General features: G+C 45.0%; 1 protein-coding gene across 7 annotated transcripts in view; it reads right to left on the minus strand.

Annotated features, from left to right (window-relative positions):
* The window catches only part of nsd3 (nuclear receptor binding SET domain protein 3), an 84548-nt gene that overhangs the window by 42393 nt on the left and 24982 nt on the right, over positions 1 to 17173 (minus strand). For 6 of the 7 annotated variants that reach the window (XM_085971144.1, XM_085971141.1, XM_085971137.1 and 3 more), the window contains exons 3-5: positions 9284 to 9440; positions 5072 to 5226; positions 2168 to 2695 (exon numbers count right to left, since the gene is read on the minus strand). In XM_085971144.1, the coding sequence (XP_085827270.1) occupies positions 2168 to 2695; positions 5072 to 5226; positions 9284 to 9440 (840 nt within the window). The remainder of the gene's footprint in view (positions 1 to 2167; positions 2696 to 5071; positions 5227 to 9283; positions 9441 to 17173) is intronic. The other variant, XM_085971142.1, reaches the window with a different exon arrangement.

Below are 17173 nucleotides of genomic sequence, written 5' to 3' on the forward strand. Positions count from 1 at the left end.
ACGTTCTGCATCTTGTAAGTAAATATATGTGAAGCAAAGTGTAACACTGACAGAGGGCACAGGCACGATGGGCCGAATGGCCTCCTCCTGTGTTGTAAATTTCGATGTGGTTGGTCAAGTAGGATTAGGAATGGGAGAGACATAGGATACTAGAAACCTTTTAATCCAACAATCTGGTGTAATTTTGTACAATTATACCATCTTTGAAATCTTAAATTTTACATGTTCCCAGCCCAAACGGCGTCACCCAAAATCCCAACTATTTCTCCCTTGCCCATCTGCTTTGTCGCCTTTTGATTTTGAATCTTCTTCCAGCTCGGGTGCAATTCTCTACCGCCATAGTCAAAGCAGCTCCGTAATCAGCTAACTGGTTGGCTGATTTTACCCAACACGACGCAGACTGAAAGAATGCCACGTGGCGAGTCTCCTCATTTGGAAAATTTCCTCGTGAGCCGAGTACACGTTACAAACATTCCAAACTAATTTTTTTTTTTTTTTTTTAATCCTTTTTTTTTTGCGGAAAGAAAATGCCAAATAGGAAACAGATTATCCCAAATGATCTCCGTGGCTACAGCAGCTTTAAACTGGGAGGAAGGCAGAAACGGGAAAGGAAAACGTTATTGTGAAAGTGCAAAAGCAGAATGATAAGATTTCCGAATTATATTTTCTAATTTCCGTGGAACATTTAAACCAGAAGAGACAGGTGTGCACCCTACAGGTCACTGCAAAACAACAAATTCCATTCACCATCGAAATAAGACATTTTTATGCAAACATCCCATCACTCTGGACAACTATGACAAGTATACACAATAAACACAAGATACATTAACACACAATCAGCAGCTCCAGGACTAGGTGGGTCCACGGCATAATACTGTGCACAGCCATACCGTCAGGATTTGGCATTCGGCCGCCAATAAAGCATTTGTATACAAGTACAGATTATTATAATTTAAAACAAGCAATTAATTCATGAAGAGATTTGCACTTTCTGGGAGAATTTCTGCAATTCTGTCTTATGCTATTGTATATCATGCAAATACTGACTGCAGCACACGTGATCACAGAATCACACAGAAACCCCACAGTGCAGATAGAGGCCATTTCGGCCCATCGAGCCTGCACCGACACATATCCCACCCGATCCCCGTAACCCCTACACCAACACATATCCCACCCTATCCCCGTAACCCCACGTATTTAATCCCCCTAACACTAAGGGTCAATTTATCATAGCCAATCAACCTAACCCGCACATCTTTGGACTGTGGGAGGAAACCGGAGCACCCGGAGGAAACCCACGCAAACTTTAACTGAGATCTGAGAAACTTTAACCAGGGGCATTCATAAAGTACAGAAAATGGTTTCCCAATACCACAGCTGATCAGATGCCTGCCCTCCAATAGCAAACAAATAGAAGTACGAGATGGCAGGCATCAATTTCTAGGCTCAGGAACAGACAGCTACAGGGAAAGATTCCATCTGTCTTTTTTTTTAAATCTCCATTGCCCCCACCTTCTGCAGGTGCTGGTGCATGCTGGGCACAACGCAACAGGTACTGGTTGTACCCTGGTACCTCTCACAAAGTGGACAATTCTTTAAATGCAAACCTAGATGGCGACAGCAGGCCACTTGACTCCAGAAGAGCATCAGAGCTGAGCCAATGTACGCACTCTCTCTCGCGCGCGCGCACACACACACACGTACACTTACTTTCCGGAAGGCGTCACAGGACAGTAATCACGCGAGAACAATCGGAAGTGGGATTCCCGGCTTCCTTTTATTTTTATTTTCCTTCCCCCCTTTGCGGCTGTCAGCATCAATGCATTTTCCTCAAACTCAATGATCCAAGGAAATGAAATATGAAATTCAGGTGAGGGATGGTTGTGCAGAGTAGCTTCTAGGTGGGATGCCATGGGATTGCAAACGTAGAGTGACTAGAGAGCGGTTATTGGGACTTCAAACAAAAAAAAACTAACTACTTTACCCACTTAAAGATATTTCATGAAATCTGACAGTAATTGGACAGAGTTTATGCCCAACATACACACACGATTCACCAATCATCAACAGTCTGCCAATAAGTAGAGCAAGGGACAAGGAGCAAAACAATCAAATGGCACCTTCCTTTTTTACCCCTTTAAAACAATCATTTAATAATTACCCTTGCGATTTCCCTCTTAGAGACAAGTAAATATTTATTAGGCAATTTCCCATTGGCGTCTTTCTCCTGGATTTCAAGTACCTGATCATTTTTTCTTACTGGCAACACCTCACAGTCACCATTTCGTTTCTCAGCCTGGTTCCCTTTGAGGTTTGCAAGGGAAGGCGGCAGTGATTTTCGAGCTGCGGCTGTTCTCCAAGTCATTTTGGGGGGAGGTTCTTGGGTATCTGCTTGCCTTTCGTGTGCGCGCTGACCTGCGTCGCTAGCAGCGGGGCCCGCAAGAGCCGTCTGCTGCACCACTGTCTGGTCCCGTGGAGAACTGGACAATGCTTCCAGCCGCCTACTTCTCTTTACTTCGAGATTTAACGATGTTGGCGTTGTATCTGCTGATGTGTCAGGCTTTTCGTCCACATAAATGAAGGTATACTGTGCTATCCTGTCCTCCAGAGTCAATTTCAATGCATCTTCCACTTGAGTTATGCCAACATCCCACTGAGGACGAATTCTTTGTGCTATGGGCTTCAGAATCTACAAGTGAAAATTGAAAAACGTTTTCATCAATTACAATACATTATGCTCATTACTGTCCTGAAAGTGGAAAAAACACAGTTGTGGGCTTGGAAAACCATTGGCTCTCATCCCTAATTGCATTTCTACAGCACCTTTCACAGCTTCAGGACATTCCAAAATGTTTCACAGTCAATCAAGCACTTTTGAAGTGTTGTCACTGCTGAAACGTGGGCAAACATCATATTGAATTTGCAACAGCAAGGTCCCAGACAGAGCAATGAGATAAATGACCAGGTATATTCTCTCTTTCTTTAATAAAAATTGTTCTGATTTGAGGGATAACATTCCCTGCCACGACACTGGGGCAATTCCCCAGGTTTTTGTGATGTAGTGCCATGGAGTCTTCTACATCCACCTAAAGGGGGCAGAGAGGTCTCCATTTAACCTCGGAGCCATAACGCTGCACCTCTGACAGCACAGCAATCCCCCCCCCCCGTGCTGAACCCATGACCTTCTGTCTCATGAGGAGAGCGCTACCACTGAGCCAAGGCGGACTTCTGCTGGAACTTACTGCTACAGTACAAAGGGATCTGGGGGTCCTGGTGCATGAAACACAGAAGGTTAGTATGCAGGTACAGCAGGTGATCAGGAAGGCCAATGGAATCTTGGCTTTTATTGCAAGGGGGACGGAGTATAAAAGCAGGGAAGTCTTGCTTCAGTTATACAGGGTACTGGTGAGGCCACACCTGGAATACTGCGTACAGTTTTGGTTTCCATATTTAAGAAAAGATATACTTGCTCTCGAGGCAGTTCAGAGAAGGTTCACTTGGTTAATTCCGGAGATGAGGGGGTTGACTTATGAGGAAAGGTTGAGTAGGTTGGGCCTATACTCATTGGAATTCAGAAGAATGAGATCTTATCGAAACATATAAAAGATTGTGAGGGGGCTTGATCGGGTGGATGCGGGGAGGATGTTTCCACTGATGGGTGAGACTAGAACTAGGGGGCATAATCTTAGAATAAGGGGCTGCCCTTTCAAAACTGAGATGAGGAGAAACTTCTGCACTCAGAGGGTAGTAAATCTATGGAATTTGCTACCTCAGAGCTGTGGAAGCTGCAACATTAAATAAATTTAAAACGGAGATAGACAGTTTCCTAGCAGATAAGGGAATTAGGGGTTACGGGGAGCAGGCAGGGACGTGGACGTGAATCTAGGTTCAGATCAGCCATGATCCTATTGAATGGCGGAGCAGGCCCGAGGGGCCGTATGGCCCACTCCTACTTCTTATGTTCTTATGTTGATACTTGTCCCAATGTTGTCCAGTGCACTGCACTAGATCGTCCCCTGCTGTATACAATTCTCCACCCAATGAACTCCTTTGCCTTGCCCATACTATCAGGAAGAGTTGCTGAGTGGACGCTGGTTGCTTCTCCACAGGTCAGGAATGCAAGTGGGGTGGGTTGGAGTAAGAAAGTTACGGGGGGCAGGGCGGTGGAAGAAATAAAAGCAAACAAGCTACTCTTCAATACTTTGAAAGTCAAATTTATAGCATGAAGATGGGCACAGGAAAATCTAAATGGGGAAAAATTTAAATACCGAAGAAAAAAATACTTGCATTTATATAGCGCAACTACATACGTACATAGACCCACTAAGAGCATCATTACCTGTCAGAGACAGATTGGTTTTGAATGGCCATCACCAAGGACCAAGTTAATCTCAAAGTGGAAGGCTTGAGGGACCGTAAAAAGTGACTGTTAGAACACGAAAGTTGAATCAGATAATGATGGTGACGGCAGCCTTTCCTACTTTAGAGAGCCTTTCAACCAAGTAGAAGGGACCAAGAGGTAAGATCTTTAGCAGAGAGAGGGGAAACTGTGCAAACAATTCACTAAAAGGCAGCAAATGGAACTAATAGCCCAGGAGGATGCACAAAGATACTTTCCTTGTGGTAAATTCATCGATATCAACAAACTGTAAGACTGGCAGAAAACCAAATATTCTGCTTTGATAACATATCCTGGCTGGGGAGTCTAGAACCAGGGGTCACAGTCTCGGAATAAGGGGTCGGCCATTTAGGACTGAGAAATGTCTTCACTCAGAGGGTTGTGAATCTTTAGAATTCTCTGCCCCAGAGGGCTGTGGATGCTCAGCCGTTTAGTATATTCAAGATAGAGATCGCTAGATTTTTGGATATTAAGGGAATCAAGGGATGCGGGAAGGTGGAGTTGAGGTAGAAGATCAGCCGTGATCTTATTGAATGGCGGAGCAGGCTCGAAGGGCAGAATGGCCTGCTCCTATTTCTTATATATTCTTATACAACTTAATTTGGTTTAAATCTCCTGGACTGCAGTGTTGAGGGATCATTATGGGTAATTACTCGCCGTGGATACCTTTTGTTTCTCCGCAGCATTGCTGGCCTGTCTGGCGGTTTCTGCTACAAGGGCGTCGTACTGCGAGCGCCCCTTGTAGGACGCCACTCGCTTCTCGTGGATCCAGGCTCTTTCTGGCACCGTCCCAAAGAACTGCACGTGGTATTCGCGAGCACCTGCACAAACAGGTCAAAGGTTACAACTTCCAATCAGACAGCTGAAAGAAAAACAGACTTTGAACATCACAGAGCTCTTTAAGATAGGTATGCACGTCTGTATACCTCGGATTCACGGGGTAAAAGATTCCTGGACTAAAAGAAAGACAATACTCTTCAAGACATGTGCGATGCCAACACCTGTACATGCTAAAACGTTTCACTTTTAAAAAAAAAAGACATGCAACTTCCTAGTATGCACATTTCTCCACTGAAACAAGATGTTTTACCACCACAGTTATGAAAATGTAAACCACAAAATATTTATTGCATTTGCCAGCAATATCCAGGGCACCATACTTGTGCCACGTTAGCATCTGTTGTTCCAGATTACTTTGGTTTGACAGTTCACTGCTCCGTTGAATTGGTGAAACGCAGTCACATGATTGAGAGCGGACTGGTTACTGGCTGCAATCACTTTCATTGCTGACAGCACAGTTCTGAAATGGAGTGGTTACGTGATCAGCGCTTTTTTCCAAAAAGTTATTATTTTCAGATCTCCCTTCAATTGTTCTCCACTAGCAGATACTACTCCACAAACCAGCCAAAGGCAAGGCCTCAGATTGGTTCAGGGTGACTTAGACCTATTTTCCCCTCTCTGGGTTTGCTTTGCTGTGTGTGTGGGGGGGGAACAAGGCGAAATAAGGAAGACAGTGGGTGGTGATTTGGAGGCGCAAAGCCATTCCTGGTACTCTAACACACTGCATTGGTCCAATGTACTGCATCACCCTGGTTTGACTGTTATAAATGCAATAATCCCTCACCGTAATGCATTTCCCTAGATTTACATGGCACTTTGCTCAATAACAAGTTTTTAAGAATGAGAGATTTGACCTTTCTCACATTCAAAGAGAGAGTTGTTAAAAAAAAGTGGCAAAAGTTGGTAATAACTTGACAGTTAACAGCTTTTATTGTGCATTTTTTTTTTACATAAAGTTGGGTTATTCATCAGTTCGGGTTCAGACTTGCTGAACATATCGTATATAAACATGCACATACCAACTTCAAATAACCAAAACAAACTTTGCACTCGATATCTTAATTATCCAGCCACATGATTAGAGGATACAATTATAAACATTAAGGAGGATCGCACACACCACAAGGAGGAATGCATGTTTGCTGAAGGTACTACAGGATCAGGTCACTGTATATGTGATCGATAGAAGCCCACAGACTTTGCGGGCGGAACACCTCCGTTCAGTCAGCAAGGGTGACCCCGAGCTTCCGGTCGCCTGTCATTTTAATTCACCGCTCCATTCCCACTCGGACCTCACCGTCCTTGGCCTCTTGTATTGTTCCACGGAAGCTCAGCGTAAGCTCGAGGAACAGCACCTCATCTTCCGATTAGGCACTTTGCAGCCTTCCGGAATCAATATCGAGTTCAACAATTTCAGATCATAACCTCGGCCCCCATCAATTTTTTACCTGTAATTTTTCCACTCCTTTCCCCCCCCCCCCCCTTTCCTTTCCTTTTGTTTTACTCTCCCACCTGGCAGCTATCTCCTGCCCTGCCAGTACACTTCACACCTAATCTCAGCCTATTACCATCTCGTCTGGCTTCGAACACCTTTTATTGTCTCTTCGACTTCTTTTGTCGCTTTCACTTCTTTTGTCCGATCACAGCCCTGCCTTCGATCTATTTTCTTTTCTTTCCAGTTTTGAAGAAGGGTTCGACCCGAAACGTCAACTCAAATTTCTCTCCACGGGTGTTGCCTGACCTGCTGAGTTTTTCCAGCATTTTCTGTTGTTATTTCGGATTTCCAACATCTGCAGTATTTTGCTATCAGACTTATGCATTGGTGTACTGAACAAAGTGACCCAGTTTGGCAGGGTACAGGTTAGATCCTCCAGCTGGTGAATTCCTCATTACACGTAGAACCCAAGACACTAACTTACTGGATAGGCAAAGGAAAAAATAAAATACAGCACTCATCAATCCAGGATCCTGTCATTTAGCATTTTCAGAAATTATTTTGAGATAAGTATTCTCAAGTGATGATTACCTAGTGCAGAAACAGTGGCTTAGCAGATCAGTCCAGCAGCTAATTGTAACGGCACGAGCTAAGAAGTTTGCAGAATCCACAGATACTTTCTTTCTTTCCCTCGTCTCCTAGAAACGTGGCTCCTTGGTGGGGTACGGGAGTCAATCGCCCTCACGTTTCACACTCAAGTCTCAGCAAGTGCCCAGTCCTACACTCACCTGAGGTCCACACATGTACTTTCCGGCAGGAAACCTGGCCAGTTTCCCCCGCTCTAACTCAGGCCATTGCGGCTAATTAGAGTACGCCAATCACCACTTCCACAGAGATCAGCACACTGAACAGATTCTTCAAATATTTTTTTACTTCTCATGCAAGTGAGAGAGGCTTCGCCCACAAAGGATCGCCTTATTATTCTTACCATCCTTTCGTTTACATGCTGCTATCGGAAACATGCCCCAAAAAAAATCTGTTTCATGTTAATGATTCACTTTAAGTACTCAAGCAAATTGAAACTTGGCCAAATCTCATTTGAATAAATAATAAGAATTATGTTGTAAGCTTTCTTAAAGAAGCCATCTGGCTGGTTATAAATGACAAAAATGATCAGTTTGATCAATATGAAAGGGATATCTCGATCACAACCACCGTCAGGCTGCAACAGCAACGTTTTTCTTAAAACAAAGCAATTTGTACGTGTTCAGATAAATGCCATGCTTGGGAATAAAAGATAAATATTTTAGATGATAGAAGGACATAGAATCTTACACCACAGAAGGAGGCCATTCGGCCCATCTTGCCTGTGCTGGCTCTTCAAAAGAGCTATCCTGTTAGTCCTACTCCCTTGCTCTTTCCCCATAGCCCTGCGATTTTTTTCCTTTTCAAGTACATATCCAATTCCCTTTTGAAAGTTACTACCGAATCTGCCTCCACCTCCATTTCTCACTTAAACTGGGTTCACAATTTCAAGTTATTGTTGAATTTGAGAATTGCATTTCGTAAATTGGTACGAGAAAATTGGCAGGCATCTTGTCTTCGATCGCCTTTATGAGTTAATGTAGCGAAAACTTCCAGAACACGGCAATTCTGATCATTAATTATAATGCAAGACTTGGGATGGGGGGGGATTAATTTACCCTACATTTGGCAATTTCTTAGGGCCAAGGAAATCATGAAAATGGAGGATTTTCTGCCCTGCTTACCAATCAATGTTTGGACCAACATGATTGACACAATATAGTCACCATCTTCCAGTGATCAACGACTGAACGAATTACAGGAAAGCGGTTTGACTTTACTGTTGCCGTCTATATTTTAGCTAAGGTGGTATAGGAAAAGTAAACCCAGAGAACTATTTCAATAGCAGGACAAGGTTAAATCTTGTAATAGACAAGGTCAGGAGAGGTAAATTCAATGCGAGATGTTTGGAAATTCTCCACACCAAGTCAACAAGTGGAATGAACCTCCAAGTGGTAGTAGATACAAAAACATTGCAATCATTTAAGAACCATTTAGGTGCTGTTGGGGGTGGGGGGAAGGGAAGAGAAGGGGAACGGCAGACATCTTTAGGACATGTCAAATGGCTGTCCTCCTCCAAATCTCTCATGAATATTTCAATCCCGTGGAATACATGCGAACTTACGTTTCTGTTGGCTTTGCCATCCCCTAACAATATAAGATTGTTGCATTCTCAATGTAAAACTGGTACCAGAAACATGTGACGCCAGTTACTACGTAACTCTATAGCAAAACATTATGCTTCACAACGACCAACAGACTTCAAGTGCAGAGAAAAAACAGTGTGTTTGGGACAACATGTAAACAGAGGAGAACATTTCATCCCAGTCATAGCAACATTATTTAGTTCTCAATGTGACATTCCAACAAGATTATCGACCGAACTGGACACATGGACCAGTCCCTGACTCAAAACAGAAATATCCCGGGAACAGCCGTGTGAGTAGCTCCAAGGAGGAGCCTCGCTTCTCGAGGGAAATTACATGATTGCCAATTGTACTATCGAGGGACAGTCTTACCTCTTGTGTTGATCTTGGTATGAACCTGCAGCAACGGATCGCAGGACACCATGCAGGGCCACCAGGGATAAGTACCAACCTTTGCCCACACCAAGTCTCCAACCTGGTAACAAGTCGAAACTACAATCTGCTTTCCAGAGACGGGCAACCGATGGGCCTGGAAGACATAGGGTGGGCAACATTCTTAATAAACAAGATATTATCACGTCAAATGGCTTTGGCACAAGTCAATACTTCAAGTAATTTAACTGCAAGAATTTTCTAGAACCCGAGCAGAAAACTAAGAGTTTAATAAGAGAAGCAGGCCTTGCATGAGATCCGTTAATGGCCGATTTGTAAAAATAAAACACAAATGTATTAACAATGTACCAATTTAGCATCCATTATGAAAACATAAAGGGCCAGGTTTCTTGGGGGCTGGACAGGTCCAGAAGAGCTCTCAAGCGGATATGAAGTCAATGCCCCCAACTGGTTCTAACAGAGCTAAAGGCATCGCCAGAGCAGCCCAGTGGGGAAGGAAACTCAACTCAAAAATCTAAATCCCTGCAAGAAAATGGAATTTTTATGGTTTTTAAAAATCCCTCTAGATGTGATCACTGTAAAAAGAGCGCGAGCACAAGTACAGGCAGCATAAAGGGAACACAACAGAAGAAAAGTACAAACCGAAAGAGGAGGCGAGGAAAGGAGGCGGAGAAAGAGGAGCAAGAAAAACTTTCAAAAGAACTACAGGTACCTGACTGCCAGTGATGGCATGTACGAGAAAGAATCCTAAACTGTGGAGTACCACCCACAATGGTTACTGGGTGCTCCTTTTGCAGTGGGAAACACTCGTGCATAACTTCAGCAAGGCAATAATACTGTAGTGTTTAGTAAAAAAAGTTAAACCAATTACTACTGAAACGCTCAGCTGCTTCTTGATGAGCCCAGGCCTCCACTTCACTGCCATTAACAGATTCCCTCTCTCAGATTCTGCGGCGCCCACTCTCACTGAAGCTAGTAACGTCTTCAACTGCTCTGGCTGAAATCAGAACTTGCCAATGTGAGAAGTTAGTTTTGCTGCAAAATCCTTGCACAGATCACGAAGGATCCTTCTGCCACTATTGAATCCTATATTTCGGATCGCAATAATTCCTGGATGCACAGAGGACAACGACCATTTTTTCCCCTTGGCAGAGGAACAAAGTTCTCACTGCCAAAATCAATGACCTGGATAACCAGCTCATCATCATAACCTACACACCAATGGGATCCTGAAGGGTCCTGGAAGCACTGTCGTGGTTCCACTTACTCAGCAGCTCCTAAAAGATGCTTTTAATCTGACGAAGCACAATGATCTGACAACAGCACATTACACTACACTCAGTCGCCTGTGGGTTGCACTCGGGCAGTTATACTGATACTTACCTACCACCAAACAGAAGAGGAGATTCCGAAATCATCAAGTTTAACACGCCTCTCCTGGGAACGTAAATGCATCTCCATTTATGGAGATCATTGCACAATACTGCGGATGCTGGAAATCTGAAATAACAACAGAAAATGCTGGAAATACTCAGCAGGCCAGGCAGCATCCGTGGAGAGAGAAACAGAGTTAACGTTTCAGGTCTGGGACCCTTCATCAGAACTGGAAAAAGCTGGAGATGTAACAGATAGTAAGCAGGTGCAGAGACAGGGTGGGGTGGGGGGGGGGGGGGACGGTTAGGAGGGGAGGAAGGAATAGAAAGAACATCCTGTACTTTTGTAAGAGGCAGGAAAGATAAAATGTTGCAAATGGGAATGGCAAAAATCATACTGCATGAAAAATGGGGGCAGGGATAATTATCTGAAATTGTTGAACTCGATGTTGAGTCCAGAAGGCTGCAAAGTGCCCAATCGAAAGATGAGGTGCTGTTCCTCGAGCTTACGTTGAGCTTCATTGGAACAATGCAACAGCCCGAGGACAGAGAGATCAGAGTCACTTGTCGCCTGTCACTTTAATTCACCGCTTCACTCCCACTCTGATCTCTCTGTCCTCGGGCTGTTGCATTGTTCCAATGAAGCTCAACGTAAGCTCGAGGAACAGCACCTCATCTTTCGATTGGGCACTTTGCAGCCTGCCGGACTCAACATTGAGTTCAACAATTTCAGATAATTAGCCCTGCCCCCATTTTTCATGCAGTATGATTTTTGCCATTCCCATTTGCAACATTTTATCTTTCCTGCCTCTTACAAAAGTACAGGATGTTCCTTCTACTCCTTCCTCCCCTCCTAACCGCACCACCCCCCCCACCCCGGTCTCTGCACCTGCTTAATATCCGTTACATCTCCAGCTTTTTCCAGTTCTGATGAAGGGTCCCAGACCCGAAACGTTAACTCTGTTTCTCTCTCCACGGATGCTACCTGGCCTGCTGAGTGTTTCCAGCATTTTCCATTTATGGAGAGCTGTCCCCCAACAGACACAGCAGAGAGTGGGAACTTGATGAGATCAAATGAGACCGTATACGAGAAGGGCCTACACAATACCATAACCGTGGCTCCATATGCAGCATCAGGACGTACCCTCCCCACTCCGTCTACATTTTACAAGTCATTTCTTCGTCAAGCGAGGCCTCCTCCCTCCTGCAGTCTCACGCTCAGTTACATCTACTGCTGTCATCTGTACCTTGGAGAAACACCACTCGTGCACTGCAGTGTGCTCCAACATCCTCACTCACCTTCCTTGGCTGCAAGGAACCACCCATACACCCTGTGGAAGGAAGGCTCCAACAGGGAAAGGGGAAGCAAGCACGCTCCTCCTACCAGCTCCTTGGAGAACTCCAAGCTAAGTGTGTCGGAGTTTAAGATGCCTATCTGTTCCTGAGGTTTGATAGCTGCCAGGCTCTTGGTTTAGGGTTCTTCATAAGATGGCCTTAATGGTGTGGCAGGTTCTTTATTACATAGAGACATATGTCTAATGCAGCTGAGCCACTGATTTTTAAAAATAATTGTTTTCAAGATTAAGATTACTAGCTGAATTAAGATGGCTGTTCTCTCTGGAGTGAGCATTATGGTTATACAAGCATAGTGTTTGTTCATAATATCGTAAGACACCAAAATAAAAGTTTTATCTGCTCAGTGTTTGGAAATTTACCTCCAGGCCTTGGCTCTTCCACAGCTTGCTTTTATAACGTGCACCTATCCATTCTCACCCATTGGAAGGTGGTACTGAGGCAGTAGGACAGGTTGGTAGCATGGGGGGGGGGGGGGGGGGGGGGCAGATTGAAAACAGAGGAATAAGGTCTTTACGTGTTGATCATTTCTTTGTCTTCCCTTTGTAGGATTGTTTGTTTATCTAAAGGTCATGATATTAATTTCATCGCCATTTGTGGGATCTTGCTGTGTGAAAATTAGCTGCCGCCTTTCGACAATACTACAGTGCCTATTTTTTGTGTTAAAAAGTACTTAATTGGCTGTGAAACACTTTGGGATGTCCAGAGATCGTGAAAGGTGCTATATAAATCTACGTGCTTGCTTTCTTTACCTAGATTTTTGATGATGCATGTTCGATTATCGTTGGGGGCAGGATTCTTTCTTTGAATCTTGCTCATACTCAAGGCTATGGTTAGATTTCTACGGTTAGATTTCTACAGCTAACTACATAATAGGTAGAAGAGGCAAGCGTGGGATGGGCCATTGCGAGTCCCAGGGGATGTTTTTTCCTCTGGGAGGTGTGGCTGTTCCCCGAGTTACTCTGAAATATGAAGTGTTGTCATGTAGTCTCCATGTTATTTTGTTGAATCTGCAGGGACTCAATTTACCAAACTGACATAAGATACTTGTCTTTCTTCACCATGGAGTGGGGGTAGGGGGAAAACAGATACTGTGGCAAAGCATGAAAACGTCTTTCTATGCTTCTCATTTCTCTCCCAAGAAGTAGGGAGTCACCATATCGTTTATGAGGGCCTCCTATGTTCGGACAAATAAGGCACCCCTAGCGTCTAGTTTCCATCTGTCTAGCCTATTGTTTTATTAAATATTAATGCCCCTGAAATCCTCCAACTTCTATTTCCGGCCATATTCTCTCCCTCATTCCACAGTAGTGTCCTACAAGTATAGCTGGAGGAATTCAATTGTGTTCTTAATGGATAAGCTGTCTACCAATTTTGCTTCCCTTCTCCGTGTCATAGGTGCAAAAATCTGTTGCTGGTGGCCGCAATCAGTGTTTTACAGCACAGAAAGCGGCCACTTGGCCCATCGCGCCCGTGTTAGCTCTCCATAAGAGCTGCCCGCCCCACTTTCCCGGCTGGGTGCAATTACAAGCAAGGAGGCCAGAGCAGGAGAAAGCAAACGGACTGGAAGGGGCATGCCAACTTCCAGCGTCCAAGCACAGCACTCCCCCGTCTGAATATAAAGTGAAGGCCCAATACTGGTATCATTGCAACAGTTACAGCAATAATGCTTGGGGAAAATAAATAAATAGATTTCTGTAGGGGGTGGCCAAGAGCTGCAGGGGGCAGGAGCAAGGGCATCCAGATTGGACGCTGCAGGAGTGGGGCCAAGCGCAGGATTAGTTACAGGTGTATGGTGGGGAGAGGTACAAATGGAGAAGGGTACAGCCTTGCTAGATGCATGCCACTGATTTTTGTGTGCGTTATAATAGGATTGGTTATATGGCCCTGGGATCAGATTGTTTGAAGGGACACTGATCTGTTTCTGAAATCGAACGGATCGAAGGAATAATAATTGATTAAATAATGAATTCCCACTTTTGCTGGCTAAGGGAATTATTTTAAGGCTGCACTACAATCACAAGGTCTAAATAACGCTCCTCAATTAGTCTTCTTGACATTACTCTGTTCAACAATTCTTACCACTGATTTCTTACTTAGAAAGCAAGCGTGTTTTTCAGGCAAACTCTGTCGTTCACTCGCACATGCCTCACTGACAGACAGGAGTCTGCACAGCACTTGTAAACACGCCAAGTACATCAAAGAACTTTGCTTGCTCAGCACCATCTACTTCCTCTTTCAAGTTTGCTCTTGCCACAATACTTCAACAAGTAATTCTATGTAACCTCAATTATGAGAGACAACTGAACTCGTGTCAAGAATCTGACATACAATCGGAATTCAGATCTGAGGAAGAACGTCAGGGTACCACACAGGAAGCACAAAGAGTTTGACAAGTGGCCAGGTGATGAACTAAAACCCTGTACATCAAGTAACTAGCTGTAAAATCAAGAATAGAGGCCCAGGCCCACACAAGCTGTGCATTTTAACACCTCACCACGGATCTTTCACTCCCCCAATCACTACTGCTCTTGAACGGGTGACTGAGCCACATGACATCCGGTCAATTTGCCTAGTGACTTTACTGTACACCTAGTAGACGGTGCTTTACCGCAGCTCCTTTCTCTGCTTGGCCCAACCCAGGAGCTTATGCCAAGCTTGTATTCCACTACGCAGCACATCAACAAGCTGTGTTACGTCATCAGCTCCCACAACACGGAAGGGCTGTACAACTCTAACAATACCTATAAGGACACAGCTTATTTGAGACATCTAACACATTTTACTCACGGCCTTCTTTACAAAGATGCAGGCACTTAAAACGAGTACAAAGACTGTATTCAACAAAGAATACACAGTCTGTGATGCACCTCTCCATCTCCAGATTAATCACTTTGACAGAAACTTGCAAACGTTTTGCATCGAGGTGTTATAGCGAAATACTAATGACAGCCTTTAACCAAAGTCAGGCAACGGAGATATTTTCGATGCATTATTGCTAATAGATAGAAAATATCCCAGGAAAGTGAGTTTGTGGAAGGGGAAACACTATACCAATGACCCCAGCCTAAGAACCAAGCAGCCCGACAAGTAAAAGGCCAGGACGGTTTGTGGTGAGGGGTCAGTGTGTAGCAATGATTCCACTCTTGCACTACAACTGGGAGAAACTTGCGTGAGGACCAATGGAAAAGGAGTTGTACAGACGGGACTGTAAATAGCTCAATTACAGTGCCCACGCAGAGGACGTGCAGCCATTTCCTGATTAGCACAACAAATATTCAACTCATAAAAGCATCTCACAATTCAAAATTAACTGGTTCTTTGTGAACTGAAGACCGAGTACAAAACTACTTCGATCTGTGCATCACTTGGGAAGTAAATAACTTACTTCAGTGCTTGGAATGCCTGGTATAAAGTCAGCATCATTGCCCTGTTCTTCAGCATTAGTGTTGACAGGAGCATTGATTCAATCACTGTCCTGTTTGTGAGCTCAACTGTGCACACACATTTTTGATTTTAGTTATATAATAGAACAATGCTAAACAACACCTCTCAATGTATGGCCCATTAGCAAGGAAAAGAGGGGAAGAACTACAGACTTGCGGAGCACAGCAAACATACAGCCTTGCCCTCGCTAGACCAGCACTATAGCCCTAGTCTTGCTGTGGATCGCCACGATCTGGCCTGCAGAGCCACACTTTGCTGAGGACTGAGGCTAATCTGTCAGCAGTGTGTGAATTCAAGGCCCATTCCAAAGACTGGAGTGCAGAATCTAGGCTAGCGCTCCAGTGCAGTGCTGAGGGAGTGCTGAAATGTCAGAGGTGCCGTCTTTCAGATGAGACGTTAAACTGAGGCTCTGTCTGCCCTCGGGTGGATGTAAAAGATCCCATGACACTATTTTGAAGAGCAGGGCAGTTCTTCCTGACGTCCTGGCCCATATTTATCCCACAATCAACATCACAAAAAAACAGATTGGGGGAGAAATTGGGTGAGTAGCGCCACTTGTTAGCGCCTAAAGAGGCAGGCAGTGGCTGTAGCGCCACTGGCTGCGTCTCCCGCGATATTGAGTTGGGGCAATAATGGTGGCGTTAGCCTTTTGCGCTGCGCCGCCACTGATGACGTCATCGGTGTGCGCAGCGCCCCATTCGCAGGCCCCGTTCACGATATTTGGTTGTGAATGCCGCAGTTGCGCCGTTCGCTACCCGCGCCCGGTTCACGGGGCCTTACTGTGCCGGCAGCGGCACAAGTTAAGGTGGAGTTGCGGGGCGGCCGCCTTTTTCGGCGGCCACCTGCCAGCACCTCAGTCCCCGGCCTCCTGACCCCCCCACCCCGCGGCATTGCCGGCTGTTTCCCGAGAGCCCGGCACTTCTCCTCGGTGCCGGGCTCTTTTGCCGGCATTCGCGATCAGAGATCGCGTTGTTGCAGGCCCCTCCCCCTTAACAATGGGAGGAAGGCCTGTAGTACCGTGCCGTGCCGCAGCGTGTGGCGCTGCATCACGTTGCGCTGCGATATTCAGTTTCAGCGCCCTAAGAGGGACGCGGAGCGCCTCGAGCCTCGCCCCGTCTCCCTCTAGGGGCAATGAAACAGAATATCGGACGATCGCTGAAGACTCAAACGCTGCGCTAAATCCTGTGCTCAGGCGAACTTGGCGCCTCAACCCAATTTCTAGGCCACTATCTGTTCATATCACATTGCCGTTTGTGGGAGCTTGCCGAGCACAAATTGGCTACCACATTTCCCACATTACAACAGTGACTACACTTCAAAAGTACTTCATTGGCTGTAACGTGTTTTGGGACGCCCTGAGGTTGTGAAAGGCGTGATATAAATGCTAGTCTTTTTTAAAGTTAGTTTGCTTGGAACTGCACAAAACTGGGGTATCAGCTTAGCTCAACTGGTAGCTGTCTTGCCTCCCATTCAAAAGGTTGTGGGATCAAGCCCCACTCCTCGGACGCATAATCAAAGTTAACATTTCACTGTTCTGCTGAAGGACTGCGGCATTATTTTAAATCACACATGGATGTTAAACTAACTTCCTATTCAGGTGGACACTGAAGAAAAAACAACATCCTTCCCTCAACTACAACCAAAACTAGAGCAACAGGTCATTCATCTAATTTCTTGTCTGTGGGTCCTTACTGTA

The sequence above is a fragment of the Somniosus microcephalus genome, chromosome 30 (genome assembly GCF_052327205.1).
Source record: "Somniosus microcephalus isolate GS21.2 chromosome 30, FLI_Smic_1.0, whole genome shotgun sequence".
Classification (NCBI taxonomy): domain Eukaryota; kingdom Metazoa; phylum Chordata; class Chondrichthyes; order Squaliformes; family Somniosidae; genus Somniosus; species Somniosus microcephalus.